This window comes from Salmo salar, chromosome 19 (assembly GCF_965601325.2).
Source record: "Salmo salar chromosome 19, fSalSal1, whole genome shotgun sequence".
Classification (NCBI taxonomy): domain Eukaryota; kingdom Metazoa; phylum Chordata; class Actinopteri; order Salmoniformes; family Salmonidae; genus Salmo; species Salmo salar.
The window spans coordinates 70,380,893-70,398,460 of record NC_138309.1 but is presented as its reverse complement, the minus strand read 5'-3'; the positions used below and the strand labels follow the sequence as shown (position 1 = coordinate 70,398,460).

The 17,568-nt window shown below is 41.2% G+C and overlaps 1 protein-coding gene across 2 annotated transcripts in view; it reads left to right on the top strand.

Annotated features, from left to right (window-relative positions):
• cpn1 (carboxypeptidase N, polypeptide 1) overlaps positions 1-2,032 on the top strand; it is a 185,866-nt gene extending 183,834 nt beyond the window's left edge. For both annotated transcript variants that reach the window (XM_045701860.2, NM_001141729.1), the window contains 2 exons: positions 784-902; positions 1,485-2,032. In XM_045701860.2, coding sequence (XP_045557816.1) covers positions 784-902; positions 1,485-1,595 — 230 coding nt within the window. In that variant the 3' untranslated portion in view covers positions 1,596-2,032. The remainder of the gene's footprint in view (positions 1-783; positions 903-1,484) is intronic.
• The last annotated feature ends 15,536 nt before the right edge of the window (positions 2,033-17,568 follow it).

Here is a 17,568-nt window from a genome sequence, read left to right as displayed (position 1 = left end):
GAAACAATGTCTAAAGACTCTTCACAACTAGTGGAAGCCATAGGGAACGGAATCTGGGTCATATCCCTTTAAATGGTGGATAGGCTTTCATTGGACATTTCAAAATAATGGCACTTCCTGGATGGATTTTCCTCAGGTTTTTGCCTGCCAAATCAGTTCTGTTATACTCACAGACATTATTCAAACTGTTTTAGAAACTTTAGAGTGTTTTCTATCCAGATCTACTAATTATATGCATATCCTAGCTTCTGGGCCTGAGTAGCAGACAGTTAACTTTGGGCACGCTTTTCACCTGGAGGTGAAAATAGTGCCTCCTACCCTAGTGAGTTTAACAGTTGTAGAAACTTTAGAGTGTTTTCTATCCAAATCTACCAATTATATGCATATCCTAGATTCTGGGCCTGAGATTCTGGGCACGCTTTTCATCCGGACGTCAAAATACTGCCCCCTAGCCTTAAGAAGTTTTAACTAGGGTATGGCCATACTGAGATTCATGAACACCGATGAAATCGTGTACAGTATATGATGTATATCATTGTCCGTCAAAAGTTAAGCTCATCTCATTTTTTTCAGATGAGTTGCAGACATTGTCGGATAATCATCTCCGTTGTCATTCTGGCAACAGATGATTGCCATTGAAAAAGCATTGGTTCCATCCACAATTTTTGTACACAAAATCTCAATGTGGCCATACCCTTAGTTCAGGCTGTCATGGCAGCCACAAGCTGTTGTATTTTTCAGGAGTGTACACTGAACCTATGTTACTTGTATGTTGTCTTTGAGGTGTGGATGGAGACTACTTCAGATTGCTGTTACCAGGCACCTACACTGTGACAGCATCAACATCAGGATACTTGCCCTCTACCAGCACGGTGACAGTGGGACCTGCTGAGGCTATACAGGTGAGACTGTGTGTGATAGCAGAATGAGAGTTTATTCAAATATTAGGCACGATATCATCCTTAAAACAATTTTTGTTTAAAGAGTTCCTCCTGTACTTTTGTACACTTTTTAGCCAGTAGATCTGAAAGTATAACTCAAAAGTCAAAAATGGTCCCCGAAAATTGCATACTACATCACATATTTGCAGATATGTGCACCACGTCATTGATCTCTCTGTCTGACTCTGCTGTGTGGGCACCTTGCTAGCTGTCACTCAAATGGCAGGGGGCTGAAGCTCATTGGCTAGAACTCGAATTGCTAGGAGGCTGGCCCATGTGGAGGAAAATGTAGGGAAAATTGCGCTGCACAGCTTCCAGTGAACAGTAACTTTCAAACTAGGGATTTTGTGGCTAATTGAGGTAAAACAGTAATTCTGCTCATAGATTATGCATGTATGAACTACACATTGACACATCCAGACCAAAGCGGGAGGTTTAAAAACAACTTACTAGTTGTCAAAGTTCCGGAGGATGTCTTTAATTTCATTCGGTTTTGGAAGTCTGTCCCTCAAACTCAATGTTCTATTTTCTTACTCATTACAGTTGCACTTTTACCTGAAAGTGGCACCAAAAGACACAAATCTGACACAGTCCCACCACAGCAAGAAAAACCTCTCCTCAGCTAAGGTCCCCCTAAACCTGGGCCCAAGATGAGACATTGGCGTGAGATAAACAAAGAACACACCCGCATGTCCACGCAGAGGGAACAATTGACAATGTGTAATAAATGTCACTTAAGGATACACCTATTTTGTAAGCCTGATTTACTCCTGATTTGTACTGTATGAGCTCTATAATTTTGTGATTTTTAAGGACAGTTTTCGTGTTCACATTTTGAGTAAAAAAAAGACAGATTTCCAGTAATTTCATGAAATGAATCAACAATAAAAGGTGGTGAATGCTTTACTTTATGTATTAGTCATTGAAGTTGTATACATTTTAGAGGCAGTAATATGATGTGCAAAAATATCTATATAGCAGCATAGCACATCATTTCAATACTATAAAGATAAACAATAATTGGTTTTATGAAATATGATATCCTATAATGTGATACTAGCTTTAGTTAATTAAAGGAATACTACACTCAAGTCGGCTAATTCCTATGATTTACAATATAAAAAATAATGCTAATATGTGAGGACAAAAGTTTTTGTGAACAAATGTTTCATTTCATCATTGTAATAAGTTTGGAAGCAACATGTGAAAATCACTGTGGAAATTAGTGAAGGGAAGTTCGGCTCCTTTCACTGACTTTTTAAACTGTTTGTAACTGTTTGGGCGACTCAACCAAATTCACATAGAAATGTAGGTTATAGACAGTGGTGTAAAAAATACTAAATTGTCTCGCTTGAGTAAAAGTAAAGATACCTTTAACAGAAAATGACTCAAGTAAAAATGAATGTCCCCCTGTAAAATACTACTTGAGTAAAAGTCTAAAATTATTTGGTTTTAAATATACTTAAGTATCAAAAGTCAATGGTATTGCTAGGATGTACTTAAGTATCAAAAGTAAAAGTAAAGGCATAAACCATTTCAAATTTCTTATATTAAGCAAACCAGACGGCACCATATTTATTGACTGATAGCCAGGGGCACACTCCAATACTCAGACATCCTTTACAACCGAAGCATCTGTGTTTTGTGAGTCCGCCAGATGAGAGGCAGTAGGCATGACCAGGGATGTTTGTGAATTGGACCATTTTCCTGTCAAAATGTAACGAGTACTTCTGGGTGTCAGGGAAAATGTATGGAGTAAAAAGTACATTATTTTCTTTAGAAATGTACTACAGAAAGTTAGCAAAAATATAAACCCCCAAAAACAACTTAAGTAGTACTTCAAAGTATTTTTACTTAAGTACTTTACACTACTGGTTACAGAGTTGTCATTCTCATTCAAAGCAAGTCTAAGAAGCAGTAGATCTGCGCTATTTCTTTGCTTCCTGTTTTAAGTTTCTTTTTTGCATCTTTTACTTTCGTTTTTGTACACCAGCTTCAACCAATATTTTTTGTGAACAAATGTTTCATTTCATTGTTGTAAATACATTTGCAAGCAACATGTGAAAATCAATGTGGAAATTAGTGAAGGGAACTTTGGCTCTTTTTACTGACTTTAAAGCTGCAATATGTAACTTTTTGGGCAACCTGACCAAATTCACATAGAAATGTGTGTTATAGATCTGTCATTCTCATTCAGCGCTATTTCTTTGCTTCATGTTCTCAGGTTTTGTTTTCACGTCTTCTACTTTCGTTTTTGTACACCAGCTTACACCACCAATATTTTTGGTATGGAAAAGTTATTTCACAGCAATTTAGATGGTACAATGATTCTCTACACTAGACTTGCTTGTTTCATAACATAAACTGAAATTCGGCCAACTATTAGAATTTTAGCAACAAGGAAATTGCATAGCGATTTCTGCAAAGTGCATCTTTAACTTGTTCAGTCAAAATATTTCAACTTATTTATTTCATTTGATTCAGTAATCCCCAGAGTACCCAGGACCCCTACAGGCAAATGATAAACTAAAAACTCGAAAGAATCATGATTTTTCAAGCCTCTCGTTCACCATAGGGGGCTTATTGGAGCTGTCAAATGTGACTGAGACTTATACAAGTGTGCTTCAAACAATGTACATTTGTGATTGCTAGGCATACAAATATGATTATTTATTGATAACTTTGAAGAAGGATTAGTTTGGGCCGCAACTGGACTAGATTGTGAACGACTTAAGTCATTCAGCCACGAGCATTAGTGAGGATGGGCACTGATGTTGGGTGATTAGGCCTGGCTCGCAGTCGGCGTTCCAATTCATCCCAAAGGTGTTCGATGGGATTGAGGTCAGTGTTCTGTGCAGGCTCGTCAAGTTCTTCCACACCGATCTCGACAAACCATTTCTGTATGGACCTTGCTTTGTGCATGGAGGCATTGTCATGCTGAAACAGGAAAGGGCCTTCCCAAAACTGTTACCACAAAGTTGGAAACACAGAATAATCTAGAATGTCATTGTATGTTGTAGCGTCAAGATTTCCCTTCACTGGAAAAAGGGGCCTAGCCCGAACCATGAAAAACAGCCCCAGACTATTATTCCTCCACCAAACTTTACAGTTGACACTATGAATTCGGGAAGGTAGCATTCTCCTGGCATCCGCCAAACTCAGATTCGTCCGTCGGACTGCCAGATGGTGAAGCGTGATTCATCACTCCAGAGAATGCGTTTTCACTGCTCCAGAGTACAATGGTGACCACTGGTCCTGGTGTCAACAGCATGATGAACTTTACCAAGTACCAGGACATTTTAGCCAAAAACCTGGTTGCCTCTTCCGAAACTTGGCTGCAAGTTGATTTTCCAGCAATACAATAACCCCAAGCACATATCAAAATCCACAAAGAAATGGTTAATTCACCACAAAATATCTTTCTCTGAGCAATTGTATTAGTATAAACTAATCTAATTTTCTATTTGTTGTTGTTGCAAAAAATATAGCTCAGTATTTATATTATTTATTTTACAGTCTTTTTTGCTAATCTTTATCAAGGGTGCCAATAATTTTGGATCTGACTGTACTTGATCGCATGCTGAAAACACTCTCTGGGAAACCTTCACAAGGCACAATGATCTTTGCTGTGAGAGAAGAACAGCTAGCCTAATGCTTAAGAGTGTTGGGCCAGTAATGGAATGGTCGCCGGTTCAAATCCCTGAGCCGACTAGGTGAAACATCTGCCAATGAGCCCTTGAGCAAGGCACTTACCCCTAATTGCTCCTGTAAGTCGCTCTGGATAAAAGTGTCTGTTAATTGAAGAAAAAAACATCAGGAACTGTACATGGCATTGATGGACCTGACCAAAGCCTTTGATTCAATCAGTTGATCCAACACTCCGTCAACACTCTCTGTCTTGGTAAAATAGACCTTACACAAGCTGGAGGAGTGTTGGGTCATTGTCCTGTTGAAAAATTGAGTGATCGGGTAGGGATATAAAGTTTGAGCATAGCCTGAAGGTATGGAGGGGGAGTTCCCCATCTTGAAGATGATGCGGGTGGACATGGGAGAACTTAGGAAGGTTGAACACCGGGTGGACTGCGGCATTCTGGATAAGTTGCAGGGGGTTTGATGGCCCAGCCAACAGAGGTGCACTAGTCTAGATGGGAGCTGACAAGTGCCTGGATTAGGACCTGCAGCACTTCCTGTGTGAGGAAAGGTCATACTCTATTGATGTTGTGGAGCAGATGTATTAAAATCTTACCCTACGAGGTCTGGAGACTGCTGGTTTTCTGTGCTACCTGATAATTAATTGCACACACCAGGTGGTGCCTGGCCTATATCTGTCCCTGATTAGAGGGGAACAATGAAAACAAGCAGTGGAACTGGCTTCAAGGTCTAGATTTGAGTTTGAGGGTTGTAGAGCATGAACCTGCAGGAGCGAGTCACTACTTTGATTTTTGCAGAGAATGACAGGGTGTTGTCCAGGATGATGCCAAGGTTCATTGCCCTCTGGGAGGGAGTTTTCAACAGTGATGCAGCAGTTTTGGAGTGAGCAGGCCTTCCTGGGAGGAAGAGCAGCTCTGTTTTGTCGAGGTTGAGCTTGATGTGGTGGGCTGACAGCCAAGCTGAGCTGTCTGCAAGGCATGCAGAGATGCGTGTCACCACCTGGTTGTTGTTGGGGTGTTTTTCCCATTGTATTTTGAAGATACACTTTATGACACTGTCAAGAAGCCTTATGACCATTATAATCATAAAAGCCAGATAGGCCTATCTGTGCTGTTTGTTGCAAATTGGCTACCTGCCAAACTTTTCTTTTTTTACTTTTAACCTGTTGGGGCTAGGGGGCAGTATTTTCACGGCTGGATAAAAAAACGTACCCGATTTTAATCTGGTTACTAATCCTACCCAGTAACTAGAATATGCATATACTTATTATATATGGATAGAAAACACCCTAAAGTTTCTAAAACGGTTTGAATGGTGTCTGTGAGTATAACAGAATTCATTTGGCAGGCAAAACCCTGAGACATTTTCTGACAGGAAGTGGATACCTGATGTGTTGAATTACCTTTAAGCCTATGCCATTGAAACACACAGGGGTTGATTAATGTTTTGGCACTTCCTATTGCTTCCACTAGATGTCACCAGCCTTTACAAAGTGTTTTGAGTCTTTTACTGTGAGATCTGACCGAACAAGAGCCATGGAACGGTGATGGCCGATTAGACTCTGGCGCGCGAGTTCATGTTGGGTACCCTCGTTCCAATACGTTATAAAAGAGAATGCATTCGTCCACCTTGAATATTATTCATGTTCTGGTTAAAAAAGGCACTAATGATTTATGCTATACAACGTTTGACATGTTTGAACGAACGTAAATATATTTTTTCCCCTCGTTCATGACGAGAAGTCCGGCTGGCTTAGATCATGTGCTAACAACACGGAGCTTTTTGGATATAAATGATGAGCTTTTTTGAACAAAACTACATTCGTTATGGACCTGGGATACCTGGAAGTGACATCTGATGAAGAGAATCAAAGGTAATGGATTATTTACATAGTATTTTCGATTTTAGATCTCTCCAACATGGCCGTTTGTCTGTATAGCAAAGCATATTTTTCTGGGCGCAGTGCTCAGATTATTGCAAAGTGTGATTTCCCAGTAAGGTTATTTTTAAATCTGGCAAGTTGATTGCGTTCAAGAGATGTAAATCTATAATTCTTTAAATGACAATATAATATTTTACCAATGTTTTCTAATTTTAATTATTTAATTTGTGGTGCTGACTTGACTGCCGGTTATTGGAGGGAAACGATTTCCTCAACATCAATGCCATAGTAAAACGCTGTTTTTGGATATAAATATGAACTTGATAGAACTAAAAATGCATGCATTGTCTAACATAATGTCCTAGGAGTGTCATCTGATGGAGATTGTAAAAGGTTAGTGCATCATTTTAGCTGGTTTTATGGTTTTGGTGACGCCTGGCTTTGAATTGACAAAACATTACACACAGCTATTGTCAATGTACTCTCCTAACATAATCTAACTTCATGCTTTCGCTGTAAAACCTTTTTGAAATCGGACAACGTGGTTAGATTAAGGAGATGTTTATCTTTCAAAGGGTGTAAGATAGTTGTATGTTTGAAAAATTTGAATTTTGACATTTATTTGGTTTCAAATTTGCCGCTCTTGAAATGCACCTGCTGTTGATAGGGTGCACCACGGGTGGCACGCTAGCGTCCCACATAGCCCCAAGAAGTTAATAACCGTTTAAATCAAAACTGCATTTAACACATTTACCAATGCCTTATGATTAACGAGACGTGGTGTGATCATAACAACATACAGGAACTCAAGTCCTTTTGTTCACCTGACTTAGAATTCCTCACAATCAAATGCCGACCGCATTATCTACCAAGAGAATTCTCTTCGATCATAATCACAGTCGTGTATTTTCCCCCCCAAGCAGACACATCGACGGCCCTGAAAGAACTTAATTCGACTCTTTGTAAACTGGAAACCACATATCCTGAGGCTGCATTTAGTGTGGCTGGGGATTTTAGGCTAATCTGAAAACAAGGCTCCCTAAATTCTATCAGCATATCGACTGCTCAACCTGGGCTGGCATAACCCTGGATCATTGTTATTCTAACTTACGTGACGCATATAAGGCCCTCCCCCGCCCTCCTTTCGGAAAAGCTGACCACAACTCCATTTTGTTGCTCCCAGCCTATAGACAGAGACTAAAACAGGAAGCACCCGCGCTCAGGTCTGTTCAACACTGGTCCAACCAATCGGATTCCATGCTTCAAGATTGCTTCGATCACATGGACTGGGATATGTTCCGCATAACGTCGAACAACAACATTGATGAATACGCTGATTCGGTGAGCGAGTTTATTAGCAAGTGCATCAGTGATGTTGTACCCACAGCGTCTATTAAAACATTCCCCAACCAGAAACCGTGGATTGATGGCAGCATTCGCACAAAACTGAAATCGCGAACCACTGCTTTTAATCAGGGCAAGGTGCCCGGAAACATGACCAAATACAAACAGTGTAGCTATTCCCTCCGCAAGGCAATCAAACAAGCTAAGCGTCAATATAGAGACAAAGTGGAGTCGCAATTCAATGGCTCAGACACGAGAGGTATGTGGCAGGGTCTACAGTCAATCACGGACTACAAAAGAAAAACCAGCCCCGTCGCAGACCACGATGTCTTGCTCCCAGACAGACTAAACAACTTCTTTGCTCGCTTTGAGGACAATACAGTGCCACTGACACGGCCCGCTACCAAAACCTGCGGGCTCTCCTTCACTGCAGCCAACGTCAGTAAAACATTTAAACGTGTTAACCCTCGCAAGGCTGCAGGCCCAGACAGCATCCCCGGCCGTGTCCACAGAGCATGCGCAGACCAGCTGGCTGGTGTGTTTACGGACATATTCAATCAATCCTTATCACAGTCTGCTGTTCCCACATGCTTCAAGAGGGCCACCATTGTTCCTGTTCCCAAGAAAGCTAAGGTAACTGAGCTAAATGACTACTGCCCTGTAGCACTCACTTCCGTCATCATGAAGTGCTTTAGTCAAGGACCATATCACCTCCACCCTACCTGACACGCTAGACCCACTCCAATTTGCTTACCGCCCCAATAGGTCCACTGACAACGCAATCGCCATCACACTGCCCGAACCCATCTGGACAAGAGGAATACATATGTAAAAATGCTGTTCATCGATTACAGCTCAGCATTTAACACCATAGTACCCTCCAAACTCGTCATTAAGCTCGAGACCCTGGGTCTCGACCCCGCCCTGTGCAACTGGGTCCTGGACTTCCCGACGGGCCGCCCCCAGGTGGTGAGGGTAGGTAACAACATCTCCACCCCGCTGATCCTCAACACTGGGTACCCACAAGGGTGCGTTCTCAGCCCTCTCCTGTACTCCCTGTTCACCCACGACTGCGTGGCCATGCACGCCTCCAACTCAATCATCAAGTTTGCAGACGACACTACAGTGGTAGGCTTGATTACCAACAACGACGAGACGGCCTACAGGGAGGAGGTGAGGGCCCTCGGAGTGTGGTGTCAGGAAAATAACCTCACACTCAATGTCAACAAAACAAAGGAGATGATCGTGGACTTCAGGAAACAGCAGAGGGAGCAGCCCCCTATCTACATTGACGGGACAGTAGTGGAGAAGGTGGAAAGTTTTAAGTTCCTCGGTGTACACATCACGGACAAACTGAAATGGTCCACCCACACAGACAGCGTGGTGAAGAAGGCGCAGCAGCGCCTCTTCAACCTCAGGAGGCTGAAGAAATATGGCTTGTCACCAAAAACACTCACAAACTTTTACAGGTACACAATCGAGAGCATCCTGTCGGGCTGTATCACCACCTGGTACGGCAGCTGCTCCGCCCATAACCGTAAGGCTCTCCAGAAGGTAGTGAGGTCTGCACAACGCATCACCGGGTACAAACTACCTGCCCTCCAGGACACCTACACCACCCGATGTCACAGGAAGGCCAAAAAGATCATCAAGGACAACAACAACCCGAGCCACTGCCTGTTCACCCCTCTATCATCCAGAAGGCGAGGTTAGTTCAGGTGCATCAAAGCGGGGACCGAGAGACTGAAAAACAGCTTTTATCTCAAGGCCATCAGACTGTTAAACAGCCATCACTAACATTGAGTGGCTGCTGCCAACATACTGACTCAACTCTAGCCACTTTAATAATGGAAAAATGTATGTAATAAATGTATCACTAGCCACTTTAAACAATGCCAATTTATATAATGTTTAAATACCCTACATTACTCATCTCATATGTATATACTGTACGCTATACCATCTACTGGATCTTGCCATCTTGATGTAATTAAATGTATTACTAGCCACTTTAAACAATGCCACTTTATATAATGTTTTCATACCCTACATTACTCATCTCATATGTATATACTGTACTCTATACCATCTACTGCATCTTGCCTATGCCGTTCGGCCATCACTCATTCATATATTTTTATGTACATATTCATATTCATTCTTTTACACTTGTGTGTATAAGGTAGTTGTTGTGAAATTGTTAGGTTAGATTACTTGTTAGATATTACTGCATGGTTGGAACTAGAAGCACAAGCATTTCGCTACACTAGCATTAACATCTGCTAACCATGTGTAAATGACAAATAAAATTTGATTTGATTTGTCTTAGTTTTTTCCTCGCTCAACTTTTTTCATTCAACTTTTTCACCCTAGACGCTTTAGTACCTGGATACCAACAACCGACCCAGGCTACAAAGAGCTCAACTCATTCGGGAATAATTGCAATAAATATATTTATGCCCATATGTCATTGTGATCTTCTCTGTTGGAATCGTCAGTCCGTCTGCTGGAGTCAGTTCATCAGAGAGTGGTTGTAGGTCTATCGGCGGCTCCTGATAGTGTGTTGTAATGGATACGTCAGGCGTCCATTGTTCTTAGAGTAGATGTTTCGGCGGTTGTCGCTATTCGCATCCCAGGTTTACATAATTTCTAGCTGCAGACTAGTAATTAGTATCTAAGATTTGCTCTTATTCTGTAGGGATCGATAGTCTCAGAGTTTAACCATTTCCAGCCGTGTAGCCAATGCTCCACGTGGTATAGTTTTCTAGTTTTGGTACTCAACGTTTCGCAATCACAGCTCCCGCTGTGGTTTTGCTTAGTCTTGGTACTCAAACCTGTGCCACCTCAGCTTACACTGAGGTATGCATTCTCTGAAGAAGATTTTCTCAGGAGTGGGTTTTATTCGTAACAATAGAAAAGTGAGGTTCATGACGCCAGATCATGTCTGTGCTCACAGGGGCGTGGCCGCAGACTAGTGAAACTTTACAGAGAATTCAATTCTCTCAAATTAAAAGGTTAACATCACATTACATCATTTCACAAATAGTTTAATCTTTACTCATTAATTTTATACAAGAATTAGATGCAAACTCCATAATTGAGAAATGTACACATTCAGAGATATAGTTATGTGTGTTTCCTGTCCTTCATGAGGTCACCAAATGAAACACGCTCAACATAACTGTCCCTTAAGCGTCCACGGACCATTCCCGCACTCTCAAAGGTGGGCATATTGTTTAAAACTCCCATGTTGGGGATTTAGGAGTTTGGCAAAGTGAAATCCCTCTGTGGTCTGTGGTGTTCTCTCTGTGGTCTCTCTCTGTATTACGAGGCGGAGAAAGTCTCCGCCAGGAATTTATGGCCTGAGATAACAGAACCTGAGTGTTGGAGAGAGTGAGAGAGAGGGGGAAGCCACGATCGACAACGAGAAAGGGCCACGTCATGACACTGGATAACAACGCCTGATAATGTAAATTCAGCAAAAAAAGAAAAGTCCTCTCGCTGTCAACTGCGTTTATTTTCAACAAACTTAACATGTGCAAATATTTGATTGAACATAACAAGATTCAACAACTGAGACATAAACTGAACAAGTTCCACAGACATGTAACTAACATAAATGGAATAATGTGTCCCTGAACAAAGGGGGGTCAAAATCAAAAGTAACAGTCAGTATCTGGTGTGGCCACCAGCTGCATTAAGTACTGCAGTGCATCTCCTCCTTATGGGCTGCACCAGATTTGCCAGTTCTTGCTGTGAGATGTTACCCCATTCTTCCACCAAGGCACCTGCAAGTTCCTGGACATTTTCTGGGGGGCCCTAGCCCTCACCCTCCGATCCAACAGGTCCCAGACGTGCTCAATGGGATTGAGATCCGGGCTCTTCGCTGGCCATGGCGAAACACTGACATTCCTGTCTTGCAGGAAATCACGCGCAGAACGAGTAGTACGGCTGATGGCATTGTCATGCTGGAGGGTCATGTCAGGATGAGCCTGCAGGAAGGGTACCACATGAGGGAGGAGGATGTCTTCCCTGTAACGCACAACGTTGAGATTGCCTGCAATGACAACAAGCTCAGTCCGATGATGCTGTGACACACCGCCCCAGACCATGACGGACCCTCCACCTCCAAATCGATCCTGCTCCAGAGAACATGCCTCGGTGTAATGCTCATTTCTTCAACGGTAAACACAAATCTGACCATCACCCCTGGTGAGACAAAAGCGCGACTCGTCAGTGAAGAGCACTTTCTGCCAGTCCTGTCTGGTCCAGCGACGATGGGTTTGTGCCCATATGTGACGTTGTTGCCGGTGATGTCTGGTGAGGACCTGCCTTACAACAGGCCTACAAGCCCTCAGTCCAGCCACTCTCAGCATATTGCGGACAGTCTGAGCACTGATGGCGGGATTGTGCTTTCCTGGTGTAACTCGGGCAGTTGTTGTTGCCATCCTGTACCTGTCCTGCAGGTGTGATGTCCGGATGTACCGATCCTGTGCAGGTGTTGTTACATGTGGTCTGCCACTGCGAGGACGGTCAGCTATCCATCCTGTCTCCCTGTAGCGCTGTCTTAGGCGTCTCACAGTACGGACATTGCAACCACAGCGGGATGAGCAGGGACCCTGGGCATCTTTCTTTTGGTGTTTTTCAGAGTCAGTAGAAAGGCCTCTTTAGTGTCCTAAGTTTCCATAACTGTGACCTTAATTGCCTACCGTCTGTATGCTGTTAGTGTCTTAACGACTGTTCCACAGGTTCATGTTCATTAATTGTTTATGGTTCATTGAACAAGCATGGGAAACAGTGTTTAACCTGTTGGGTCTAGGGGGCAGCATTTGCACGTCTGGATAAAAAAAATGTACCCGATTTAATCTGGTTACTAATCCTACCCAGTAACTAGAATATGCATATACTTATTATATATGGATAGAAAACACTCTAAAGTTTCCAAAACTGTTTGAATGGTGTCTGTGAGTATAACAGAACTCATTTGGCAGGCAAAACCCTGAGACATTTTCTGACAGGAAGTGGATACCTGATGTGTTGTATTGACTTTAAACCTATCCCATTGAAAAACACAGGGGTTTAGGAATATTTTGGCACTTCCTATTGCTTCCACTAGATGTCACCAGCCTTTACAAAGTGTTTTGAGTCTTCTGGAGGGAGATCTGACCGAACAAGAGCCATGGAACGGTGATGTCCCATTAGACACCTGGCGCGCTACTTCATGTTGGGTACCCTCGTTCCAATACGTTATAAAAGACTATGCATTCGTCCACCTTGAATATTATTCATGTTCTGGTTAAAAAAGGCCCTAATGATTTATGCTATACAACGTTTGACATGTTTGAACGAACGGAAATATATTTTTTCCCCTCGTTCATGACGAGAAGTCCGGCTGGCTTACATCATGTGCTAACGAGACGGAGATTTTTGGACATAAATGATGAGCTTTTTTGAACAAAACTACATTCGTTATGGACCTGTGATACCTGGAAGTGACATCTGATGAAGAGAATCAAAGGTAATGGATTATTTACATAGTATTTTCGATTTTAGATCTCCCCAACATGACGTCTAGTCTGTATCGCAACGCGTATTTTTCTGGGCACAGTGCTCAGATTATTGCAAAGTGTGATTTCCCAGTAAGGTTATTTTTAAATCTGGCAAGTTGATTGCGTTCAAAAGATGTAAATCTATAATTCTTTAAATGACAATATAATATTTTACCAATGTTTTCTAATTTTAATTATTTAATTTGTGACGCTGACTTGACTGCCGGTTATTGGAGGGAAACGATTTCCTCAACATCAATGCCATAGTAAAACGCTGTTTTTGTATATAAATATCAACTTGATAGAACTAAAAATGCATGCATTGTCTAACATAATGTCCTAGGAGTGTCATCTGATGGAGATTGTAAAAGGTTAGTGTATCATTTTAGCTGGTTTTATGGTTTTGGTGACCCTGTCTTTGACTTGACAAAACATTACACACAACTCTTGTAAATGTACTGTCCTAACATACTCTAAATTTATGCTTTCGCCGTAAAACCTTTTTGAAATCGTAAAACGTGGTTAGATTAAGGAGATGTTTATCTTTCAAATGGTGTAACATAGTTGTATTTTTGAAAAATTTGAATTTTGACATTTATTTGGATTCAAATTTGCCGCTCTTGAAATGCACCTGCTGTTGATGGAGTGCACCACGGGTGGCACGCTAGCGTCCCACCTAGCCCCAAGAGGTTAAACCCTTTCCAATGAAGATCTGTGAAGTTATTTGTATTTTCACAAATTATCTTTGAAAGACAGGGTTCTGATAAAGGGACGTTTGTTTTTTTGCTGAGTTTATGTGATATCAATAGAGAGGTATACTTTCTGGGTGATATAGATTTTGACTTGCTTTCATCAGGTTGCCCACTCCAGAGAAAGCTTCAAACTGTAACTAGTACCTGCAACCTGGTTCAGGTTGTCAATCAACCTACCAGGGTAGTTACAAACAGTACAGGAATGACATAATCAACATGTATCGATCATATCTTTACTAATTCTGCAGAAATTTGTTTGAAAGCAGTATCCAAATCCATCGGCTGTAGTGATCACAAAATAGTAGCCATATCTAGGAAAAGCATAGTTCCAAAGGCTGGGCCTAATATAGTGAATAAGAGGTTATACAATAAGTTTTGTTGTGATTCAAATGCACTGCAAAATTTGAAATCTACGTTTAAATATCTTAAATCAAGGCAATATATGCTTGTTTTTTGTCTAACAAGATATTTCTTCTTATCAGGCAGTTTTTATGTTAGAGCATTTCACTTGTTTCAAGCTTTTTTTGTCCTCAATTATCTTAATAAGATAATATAACTTGTTTCTGAGATTGCATTACTAGTTCTGAGTAACTTAGAGCTTGAAACTATAATGACCAGAATTATAAAGCTGTTTGATCAACACTGACAAATACACAACTGCTTTGTCAAAGTCAGAATTTCTTATTTCAAGCATCTTATCCTTTTCATCTCTTCACATTGTATGAACAGATCATGACCAAATGGAATTCACTGTTTTATTGTCAATCTTACACACAGGACAGTAATCATGTAGACAAAATACAGTATAGAACAAAGACGGTACAATTTTCATATCTGGGGAACACTATGAGTCATTTGAACTGTTGTACAATTCTATTACTTCGCCAAGATGGTATTTGACTTGTACATACGTTTGGCTCTTGTTGCTAATTGTGTAATAAGAGGTAAAAAACAACCAGCTTTTCAGCATCCACTAACTCAGTGGCCTGTGCAAGGTGTGGGACCTCAACTTGATAAGCCATGAAGTTTCTATCAAAGCGTATAGTTTGAAATGGCTGATATTCCAAACAACAAAGCCTAGAATCAACAAGAAACATGTTTTTGACCAGTCCAAATTCTGGCATATTACCATTCAGTACATTCGCAAAGATCATGGACTTCTGCGTTATGTATTTATTACAATTTATTACAAGCCATTTGACTGATACAGCATAGTTTACCTCACTGAAACCTATGAACTCCCTCAATTTTCCACGTAAATATTGTAGCTCTTTAACCTCTGATACAGGTCCCATCTTCCTTTCATTTGAAAAAATTAGGTGCATTGAACTGTCAACATTTTGGCAGCTTTCATAAATTTGGTTCTGATTGATCAAAGACTTGCAAATATTTTTAAAATTGAGCTTGGAAGCCCATTGTTTAAAGAAACAATGTTTTGACTCAACCCGCATACACATACAGTTGAAGTCGGAAGTTTACATACACTTAGGTTGGAGTCATTAAAACTCGTTTTTCAACCACTCCACAAATTTCTTGTTAACAAACTATAGTTGTGGCAAGTCAGTTAAGACATCTATTGTAAATTCCGGACTATAAGCCGCAACTTTTTTCCCAGGCTTTGAACCTCGCTGCTTAAACAATGACGTGGCTAATATATGGATTTTTCCCGCTTACATTATTTTTCTCCAAAAAACCACATTCTGTGACGTGCTCAGTTTTTTGGCGGCATGAAGCTTTCATTAGACCAATGAAATTGCCGAACGGGTTAAGGTCAAACAACTTTTTTGTTTACTGTTTAGATTAAATCGAGCGCTCTCAAACTTCCCATCATTCTGGTTACGGTAGTCATTTTGTCACCCTCATCATGGCAAAGACACGGAGAAATGCATATGATGCAGCTTTCAAGTTGAAGGCGATTGATCTGGCTGTTGGAAAAGGAAATAGAGCTGCTGCACGGGAGCTTGGTCTTAATGAGTCGATGATAAGATGTTGGAAACAGCAGCGTGAGGAATTGACTCAGTGCAAAAAGACAACTAAAGCTTACTGCTAATTTGACATTTTTTGTTACAAGCCGTGTTTCGTTAAAGCCTATTTATTTTTGTTACAAGCCGTGTTTCGTTAAAGCCTATTTATTTTTGTTACAAGCGGTGTTTCGTTAAAGCCTGTGTAAAGTTAATTTGTTTCAATGTACCGGTAGGCACCTGCGGCTTATAGACATGTGCGGCTTATTTATGTTAAAAAATAAAATAATTAAATTCAGTGGGTGTGGCTTATATTCAGGTGCGCTTAATAGTCCGGAAATTACGGTACTTTGTGCATGACACAAGTAATTTTTCCAACAATTGTTTCCAGACAGATTATTTCACTTACAATTCACTGTATCACAATTCCAGTGGGTCAGAAGTTTACATACGGTAAGTTGACTGTGCCATTAAACAGCTTGGAAAATTCCAAAAAATGATGTCATGCCTATAGAAGCTTCTGATAGGCTAACTGACATAATTTGAGTCAATTGGAGGTGTACCTGTGGATGTATTTCAAGGCCTACCTTCAAACTCAGTGCCTCTTTGCTTGACATCATGGGAAAATCAAAAGACATCAGCCAAGACCACAGAAAAATAATTGTAGACCTCCACAAGTTTGGTTCATCCTTGGGAGCAATTTCCAAACGTCTGAAGGTACCACGTTCATCTGTACAAACAATAGTACGCAAGTATAAACACCATGGGACAACGCAGCCGTCATACCGCTCAGGAAGGAGACGCATTCGGTCTCCTAGAAATAAACGTACTTTGGTGCGAAAAGTGCAAATCAATCCCAGAACAACAGCAAAGGACCTTGTGAAGATGCTGGAGGAAACGGGTACAAAAGTATCTATATCCACAGTAAAATGAGTCCTATATCGAGATAACCTGAAAGGCCGCTCAGCAAGGAAGAAGCCACTGCTCCAAAACTGTCATAAAAAAATCCAGACTACGGTTTGCAACTGCATATGGGGACAAAGATCGTACTTTTTGGAGAAATGTCCTCTGGTCTGATGAAACAAAAATAGAACTGTTTGGCTATAATGACCATCGTTATGTTTAGGGGAAAAACAGGGATGCTTGCAAGCTGAAGAACCTCATCCCAACTGTGAAGCACGGAGGTGGTAGCATCATGTTCTGGGGGTGCTTTGCTGCAGGAGAGACTGGTGCACTTCACAAAATAGATGGCATCATGAGGCATGAAAATTATGTGGATATATTGAAGCAACATCTCAAGACATCAGTCAGGAAGTTAAAGCTTGGTCGCAAATTGGTCTTCCAAATGGACAATGACCCCAAGCATACTTCAAAAGTTGTGGCAAAATGGCTTAAGGACAACAAAGTCAAGGTATTGGAGTGGCCATCACAAAGCCCTTACCTCAATCCTATAGAAAACTTGTGGGCAGAACTGAAAAAGCATGTGCG